This window comes from Nelumbo nucifera, chromosome 6 (genome assembly GCF_055504915.1).
Source record: "Nelumbo nucifera cultivar China Antique chromosome 6, China Antique-T2T, whole genome shotgun sequence".
In the NCBI taxonomy this organism is placed as follows: domain Eukaryota; kingdom Viridiplantae; phylum Streptophyta; class Magnoliopsida; order Proteales; family Nelumbonaceae; genus Nelumbo; species Nelumbo nucifera.
Window position 1 is genome coordinate 36,858,925 of NC_142654.1, and position 9,133 is coordinate 36,868,057.

General features: G+C 37.7%; 1 protein-coding gene across 1 annotated transcript in view; it reads right to left on the minus strand.

Annotated features, from left to right (window-relative positions):
• The window catches only part of LOC104608739 (K(+) efflux antiporter 2, chloroplastic-like), a 53,274-nt gene extending 47,214 nt beyond the window's left edge, over nucleotides 1-6,060 (minus strand). Inside the window, exons 1-7 of the mRNA XM_010274816.3 lie at nucleotides 5,783-6,060; nucleotides 3,733-5,683; nucleotides 2,851-3,022; nucleotides 775-865; nucleotides 486-622; nucleotides 298-357; nucleotides 35-154 (exon numbers count right to left, since the gene is read on the minus strand). Of these exons, the coding sequence (XP_010273118.1) occupies nucleotides 35-154; nucleotides 298-357; nucleotides 486-622; nucleotides 775-865; nucleotides 2,851-3,022; nucleotides 3,733-5,426 (2,274 nt within the window). The 5' untranslated portion in view covers nucleotides 5,427-5,683; nucleotides 5,783-6,060. The remainder of the gene's footprint in view (nucleotides 1-34; nucleotides 155-297; nucleotides 358-485; nucleotides 623-774; nucleotides 866-2,850; nucleotides 3,023-3,732; nucleotides 5,684-5,782) is intronic.
• Between the last annotated feature and the right edge of the window lie 3,073 nt (nucleotides 6,061-9,133).

The following is a 9,133-nucleotide window of genomic DNA, read 5'->3' on the forward strand; positions in this document are numbered from 1 at the left end:
TTGTTCTAAACAGAAAGTAGTTCATGGTCATCACCTGCAGGACAACAGCTGTTGAAGATAATGCTAGTCCATTCCCAATAACAATTGCTGCAGGACCAGGCTGCCCAGAAACAAAATGAGCAACCAAGCCAACCACCACTGCAGTAACTAGGACCTGCATTCCATTGTATGCAAAGTAATGAATTATTCATAGATTCATGAAAGGAAAATGATCTTGAGGACATACACACACACACACACACATAGGCAACAAATTATTTTTTGATCAATAATAAGGCAACAAAATTTGCCACTCACCTGGGCAGAACCTAATCCAAAAACATATTTCTTCATGGAACTTAATCTTTCCACAGAGAGCTGTCAAACAAAAAACACATAGTATGCCTTAATTCTCTATGAAACAATGCAGTGGATCACATGTTTCAAAGTAAAGAATGGAAAGAAGAAAAATAAATTCAATTCCAATGCTTTAAAGACTCCTCCACCTCAAGGCCAATATTAAATAGCAAGAAAACAACTCCAAATTCAGCAATCGCCTTTGTCCCATGAACATGGCGAATAATAGAAAGACCATATGGCCCAATCAAGATACCAGCAGCCAGGTAACCAAGTACAGGACTCCCTAAACATAGAAGATAAAAGATACACCATCAGTAATACAAAATATGAAAAAACAATAGATGATTAAAAGGTATTATAGACCATTCCTGACACATTTGACAAATGAGATAGAATAAAATATTAATGTAGAACATGTACATAAATTAACTCTACCTCCAGGAATTTTCTGAAATATGGGCACAAATATAACACTTGCAAGGAGTAACCAGAGCATATCAAAGAGGGAAGCCTCCTCCTCATTTATCTGACAGAGAGGAAGAGTGACAGCAACATAAGAACATAATTTACTCAACAGAATGAAAGAAACTGCAGATGATAAGTCAGTCTCAAGCCAAAAATGAAAGTTATCGAAAAGAAAGAGGGTCAAACACAAATGGCTTTGGCGGTTCCCTAAAGAGAAAAATTCCTCTCTTGGGAAAATGGCTTTGGAGGTTCCCTAAAGAATCCAATGCTCTTTGGGCAGCTACCATTTCAAGCAAATATGGGTCAAACACAAATGGGTGGGATAGCAATGTCCATTTGAACAGGATAAAGTCAACAAATCCTTGGAAAGGTATAATCTCCACTCACTTTTTTTCTTTCGTTTTATAAGATATAAAGTGGGTTCCTCTCTCTTGGGAAAATGGCTTTGGAGGTTCCCTAAAGAATCCAATGCTCTTTGGGCAGCTGTCATTTCGAGCAAATACGGGTCAAACACAAATGGGTGGGATAGCAATCTCCATTTGTACAGGATAAAGTCAACAAATCCTTGGAAAGGTATAATCTCCACTCACACTTTTTTCTTTCCTTTTATAAGATATAAAGTGGGAAATGGATCTAAAATAAAATTCTGGAAAGATCTCTAGTGGGGAGAAACTACCCTTGCAGCCTCATTCCCCAGACTTTTCAACCTCACCCATGACCAAGAAGCCACTGTCTCATCTTGCCTTCCAGACCAAACTGCTGAGAACACCCTAAACCTTCGCCTCAGAAGACCTCTAAGGGACCCAGAGATTTCTGAATTAATTGCCTTACTTCAGACCCTTAAAGAAGCCTACATCTCCCCCTCCTCCCCTGATACCCGAATCTGGACCCCCTATCCTACTGGCAGATTTTCTTCTAAGTCTATGCTCAAGGTTCTGATTGCTGGTGAACAACACTCCTCCTTCCCCTTCAAGAAGATCTGGTGCAGCTACATCCCTTCAAGAGTCTGCTTCTTTGTATGGGAAGCCTGTCTTCAGAGACAAAATACTTGTGATTTCTTATAGAAGAATATTTGGGAAGACTGTCTATCTCTCAATTCTCTCTTCATATTTGCATTTTATGTTTCAGTGAAGGTGAATCAGCAGATCACATCCTGCTTCACTGTAAGTTCACCCAAAACATTTGGCATCATTCTTTGAGAATGGCAGGATACAGCTGGGTTATATCAGAGCACATTCTGGACTCCTTGCATCAGTGGCAAGGCATAGGCTTAAGTAAAAGGGGTAAACTTTATTGGCAATCTGTGCTACATGCAGTAATGTGGGGAGTTTGGGAAGAAAGAAATAAAAGCCTCTTTGACAATAAATTCAGGCCCCTTGAAGAGCTAATTTCAGGAATTACCTACCTTTGCAACCTCTGGACTGTCAATTCAGATCTGTTCAAAGGACTCTCAATCAATGACCTCAATAGAGATACTCACCCCTTTCCGTTTCTCCCTCACCCTCATCAAATAACCTTGAGACAACCAGATTTTATCAATGATGGCTGCTCTCACAGGAATCAGAATAATAAAAAATTTGGGAATCCAGAACTTAATCATTGCAGGTGACTCAACAAATACTATAAAATGGTTAAGGGACAAGGAGGGGGGAGCTTGGAGAATGAGCCACTACTTGGCAGAGGGTGGGGACTCCTTGGACAGTTTAAATGCAAAATTAGCTTGGATTCCTAGGGAACTAAATCATATAGCAGATGGCTTAGCCAAATGTGGTGTGTTTTTGGATCATTTGTATAGTGACAAGCTTCCTCTGTAGCCTTTTGGGGTTCTTCCCCTGTTTTGTACATCTTATGTACCCCTTCTTTCTTTAATGAAATCTGGTTAATTTCCTCTCGGGAAAAAAAAAAGAGGTATATAGCTTTTTTAAGTTGCTAAAGTCTGTGAAGCTTCATATCATAGACTTTGGTTTCAAACATCTTCAGCTTTAACAACTATCCACTAATTCATTTGCTTTGGGGAAAAAGAAATTAAAAGGAAAATGCATGTACCTCTTGGTGGGGTAACATCTCAATTATCTTCTTCACTCTCTTAGGAAATCTATGTATTTCTCGCAGTAAAGGCTTTGCATTTGAGGACACTTCTCCAATACCAGTAGTTACAACATCTGGCTGCTGAAGCAGCTGAGAACTCCTCTCTGCTCGATTAATAAGAAAAGTAATCCTGTCATAAGTTTAAGCATTTTTTATCAGAGAAAGGCAAATTTTAAAGCAAATTAAAAACATAGAACTAAAGACAAACCGAAAGAAAATAAAGGACAAAAAGAAAAACGAAAAAAAAAAACTCCAATGTATTGCTAAACAACTAAAGAAAACTAGGTCTTAAAGTAAGAAGATAAAGGCTTTCTTTTCAAGTTGTTATATATAGATAGATAGATATAGATAGATATAGATAGAGATATAGATATAGATATATTTGATAATTAAAGAAAGAAGCAAATAATAAAGAACTTTTCAAGTTGTAATATTTCTACCATGAAAAGGAAACTTTTTTTCTATTAGATTCAAAACAATGCTTCCACATTAACTAATCGTTGCCTGTGTTTCCATAGCCTTCAGACAATAGCTTATTTACAAGACCAAACATAAAGGAATTGTCTTCGAACAGAAAGTTTTTTTTTTTTTTTTAAGTTTCACTTGTTCTTTGTTTGGCTGAGTTTTAAAGCATAAATTATCTAGATTACGTTAACAAAACTAAATCATGATAATCCTAAGGAAACAGGATGTATAATCTCTCCTGTAGAGCTTAACCAAAAAAACAAAGGAAATGCAACTAAGTATGACAGCTCCAAAAAACACAGAATCTAAAAGGCTTTTATGACTACAACAACAGGCACAAAAATAAAGAAAAAATTAATCAACATTAATGCATACCCAGCCCCAACAAGCAACACCCCGATGACCAGTTTGGGCAATTGCTTCTTTGCAGATGCAATGAAACTATGGAACACTGAAGCTGGTGTGTACTCAGTCCCATCTACTGAGAAAGAGAAAAATGATGCAGAGAAAAAACGAGAGGACTTCTTCAGCAATGCTTTGGGAGCACTAAGAGTTGAACCGTCTTTAGTCAAATCCTTCTGCAGCTCCTGCTTCTTTGTTTGAACCACACTCTTCGACTTTTCAGCTTCATGTTCAGCCTCTTTATTAGAATCCACATTTAGTTTCCCGTTATTTTGATCATGTAAATCACCAGATAGTTTTAACTCTTCAAAAGTCTCTTCAGTTATATCAGGTTGGTGGTCCAATGAAGGTTCACCACCCAGATAAGCATCCCCATCTGATCCATCACTCTCTTTTTCAACAATAACATCACCAGAAAATCCTTGAGTCACCCTGTCCTCCTCAACAAGAGATTCGTCACTCAACTTATGTCCTTGTTCTGAAGATTCCATCAAAGTGTCTGATGCATCAACATTGGAATTGGACAGAAGCTTCTCTGCCTTCTGCAAAGCAATCTCTGCATCATTTACGCGTTGCATAGCCTCAAGTTCTAAAGCAACAGCTTGCTCAGCAAGAAGCATTATGTTTGCTACATCTTCCTCTGCTTTCAATGCATCCATTTGTGCTTTCTCTGCAACCTCACTCAACTTGTCCACTTCCTTCTGTAGCTCCTCTTTTCTGCTCCTTACACGTCTTAACTCTGCCTCACAATTTTCCAAAGTAGATCTACAATCACTAATTTCATTCTGGTTCACTAAAAGTGTCTCTTGATCGTTCCGTAATGAGCTTGATGCTTCTACACTTTTTATGTTTTCTGCATTACTTTCTGTATAAACCTCTGGAGAATCATTTGTTCCTTTTGCAGTCTCTAGAGATTCTACTGCCAACTGAAGCCTTGCTTCAGCCATAGACAGGGCCATGGTTGCTTTCTGAACAGCTTCCTTGGCAACATCTTCTTCACTGATGATTTCTTGAATGGAGTTAAGAGTAGAATTTACATCATTCCAGGCTTTCGTTGCTTCATCTTTCAGGGCAATTGCAGCCTCCGATATCTTTTGAGCCCTTTCCTCGAACATCGTACTGTTAAGCTGAGCAACTTCCAATTCCCTGATAGCCTTCTGAAGCAATTCCCTCAAGTCATCTACACTAGGTGTCTCAGCCGCTTCCTCTGCTAAACCTTTTGGTTCTGCATCAGAAACGGACCCTGTTTGTGAGTTCTCTGGGGATAAGCTTTTCATTTCCCCATTAGGACTGTTTAGGAATTCAGCGTTTAAACCATTGCTATCAACAAACGCTAAAGAATCATTGCCTTGACACTGTAACCGCGTTGCTTCCCTCGTCAACCTCAAAAGATAACCTAAATTGCCATCGACAGACCCTTTTAAAGGTGAAGCCCACAAAAATCTATCAAGCTCTCCTCCACGACGCGCAACACAACTACTCACAACTCTCTTCATCTTCTTTGAAGTGCATCCTGTTGAAACAACCCTCGGATATCCAATATGCCTATAATCAAAACTTCTGCACTTAAACCTAAGGCACGGATTAAGATAATCAGACGTCCTGGAACTTGAACTTTCACCACGAGGAAGCACATTTGGCTGCCGCAAACTACAGGTGAAATCCATACTTAACGTATTTCCAGAATGGCCCCTTAAAATTGCAATGTCTACACGAAAAAACTAAAACCGGAAAAGATTCTCGCATCAAAAATTACCATCTCGAACATTCCAAACTCAACGCTTAGCAATTCTATCCACCTCAATTAAAATACCAGTAATGAAAAGCCCATCTCGCAGAAGAACCAACACTCGGAATGAACTAAATCCCTATATTTGGCTTGCCCGAAGTTCTGTACCGTGCTACCAAACTCCTCACTGCAAGTCTGCAAATATGGATTGTGCACTTCAGCCCTAGAAACAACGAAATAAACAAAGAAAAAGGACGAGGAATAGTGAATCAGAAGATGAAAATTGATACTCACAGATCATGAGAATCATATTTAGAGCTCCAGTCGCAGAAATCCATGGCGGAATTTTCATTGCAAAAACCGAAAATAGTTTTCTGTTTCATCTCACGTGCCCAAACCAAAGTGCGAGGAAGGGAAACGGAGATGTAAAAAAGGACTTGCCTCGACAGTCACCGTAATATTCGCCACTTACGGTCCAATTAACATTTTCAGTTTTAGCAGTTTGATGTGATCCGACAAATGCACGCGTGTTATGCACGTGAGTGTTTTGTTGAGATCGGCTTCATCAGAGCAAAGTCCGTTCGAACACTGTTCGAACAGTCTTTATAGCCTTCTCCGTATTTCTATGCTTTATTATAGGGAAATATTCCCAATGCAAGGCTATGATGGCTATTTGAATGGACTACTGAATCACGTTTTATTGTTAAAGGTTATTAGGACCGTGTTTGAAAAGAGTATAAATATAAAATATATACAGTGTAAAATATATATAAAATATATAAGGTTTTGCATTCTACAAATTTGTATTTGTACCCTTTCCAAACTGAGCCTAAAGTTGTATTAGAATAAGTTCGATTTGCTCAAAAGCACAAATTCAACTCCCTATTTTAGGATCTGGATTGTGGGCTCAAAAGTGTTTTGACTTCAAATTATAAAAATTTTAGTAATTCAAATACATGGCTCAATTTTGCTGTTTTTCATAGTCCATAGCTCAAAAGCATAAGTAATTCAAATGAAGCATGAGTGCCGATTAGAGAGTGCTTTCACATAGTGACCACTAGCTTAATGAATATGAGGTGCGATCAAGGTTCAAACTTTCAGAAACATTAAGTGTATTGGAAAGACAAATTTAAGAAATGTATCGAAATACATCTTAGATACGCATGAATGCAGACGAAAAATTAAGATATGCATGAAAACGTTATAGATACTTTAATAAATCATAAAAATACATCGATAAAATTAAATATAAGGCCTAAATGAATTATATCATGAAAAAATATATTATAATCAACATACGGAAACACATATTCTCTAACAAGGTTATAACTAAAAATATATGCCTAATAATTATATAATGAGGTATTATTTATCAATATTCATGGGTGGGTTTTGATTGGTCAAAACTCTTTCTATATCATAGATTTTCTTGTCAAATCTCAAATTCGAAATCGGATTTTCAAATACTGTTGACACTCGTACTCAACATAAGCCTAACCCAAAAAGTCGTGTTGAGTTAGACTTACGACAGGGAATTCAACATGGGCTGGGCCATGTTGACATTAACTTGCTATGACTCGACCCTATTTATACCACTAGTTATTATCAACATACCCATATCCATGGTATATACAAACAAAAAGGATTTATCATTAAGGATAAATTACTTACGTTGAGGTTTAAGCCACTTTTTTTAGGGTAAATTACAAAGACCCCCCTGTACTATGGGGTCTGTGACAAAGACCCCTTGTACTGTGTTTTGCGACAAAGACCCCTTGTACTATGACTGTTAGACAAAGACCCCCTTCCGTTAGCTTTCTGTCCAAAAATGTCGTTATAATATTTTTTAATCCCCATACTACCCTTGTAATAACTAGACGAGAAAAACACTATTCATCTTCCCTGACCTTCTGATACTATCTTCAAATCCCGATCTCTCTCTCTCTCTCTCTCCATTTGCTTGCTTCCCTAACTAGTTCAAAACTTTCAACCTGTCCTCAAATGCAGCCGGATAGGCAACTTCTGCCACCGTGAAATTGCAGCATGATAAGTTTTGGCCATTCCAAGAGCGCCCTGTTGTTGGAGGAGAACCTTCATAAAATTTCACCACCCGAAAGCTCTCCGTGAGACTGATAATGGAGAAATGGCTAGGGACGATTTGGTGCAAAAGGTCTCAACTCGGAAACCTGATAAGAACCCACTAGACGACCTTCTCTAGGAACTCTTGAATCAAATTGTTATGCGCACCCAGGAGCTAGAAAACAAGTTATAGTTGATCAGATTAGAACCTTAAGGAAACTAAGTCCTTAAAGTATCCAATCTTGAAGACACCACAAAAGTTGATCACTCTCTTGATAAGTCAAGATATTGTATTATACCAAGAACACAACAAGGCAAAGCTAATCTTACTGAAAATACCTCTATATTATTGATGATTTTCGTTTTACATAGTTGTGACCTTTATATAGGCATGTAAACATCATTATCTTATAAGGAAACTCCTAACTAATAATTGTCTTATCAGGAAACACCTAACTGATGATGATCCATTTAATTTAGGAAAACAAATCTGCTTTGAAATAGGAATCCTTCTAAAAGACTACAACTAATGACAACTAAGCATAGAAAAGTCAAAGTAAACAAAACAAGATAAAAACAAGCCCAACAAGACAAAACAAGCCCATCAATACATCTTTGCATGCGAATTGGGCATTTTCTTATCATGTCCATGCGCCAAGCCCATCAAGCTTTGTTCTTCAAGTTCTAAGCCTTGTACATCGTATTGCACATAAAGATAGGTGATTATCCTTGGTGAAGCTTTGGAAACTGGTAGAATAGTCTTAGAATCTTGTAGAACAGCTTCTTTGTCATGCATTTCCATGATTAAGCCTTGTAAAGCCTCTTCCATTATCTTTGTTCTTGCCCTATTCATTGGTTCATTGATTCCTTGCAAAGGATCTTGAGAATATTTGGGAATATTAGCTTGAGCCATTTGGCCAACACCACGATCTCCATTAAAATCCCAATTAATGTTGACGTCCCTGCCGGACATTAACTATACAAAAGAGACTATGAAATTGTTTCTAGAGTAATGAAACTATTTCAAGACAAAACCATAGATGAAGTCAAACTATTTCTAGACTATGAAATCATTTCTAGAGTAATTGTACTAAAGAGACTATAATCATAACCACAAAGTAATGAAACTATTTCAAACTTTTTCTCTCATGATAACATCAATTTCTAGGCGTTCCATGTTCTGGGCCAAGGTAGAAGAGCTTTGCCTTGCTGTTGCCGGAGGAGAACCTCCTCAAGAAGTGAAACCCATGGTGGTAGGAGGGAGAAAGAATGAGAGAGGACAGTCAAGGAGGGGAAAATAAGAGAAGAAAGGGAAAACAATGAGTTAAATAGGTTTTTAAGAGAAAAAGGGTAGAAAAAGAAAATATAAAAAGTTTAATGGGGTATTTTAGTAATTTAACGCATTCCGTTATCTGACTTAATAGTCAAGGGGGGGGGGCTTTGTCTTATCGTCATAGTATAGAGGGTCTTTGTTGCAAAACAAAGTATAGGGGGGTCTTTGTAATTTACCCTTTTTTTATATAATCTAATTCCCAATGACTGGCTCTATCTGAGTGAAAGCTTCTG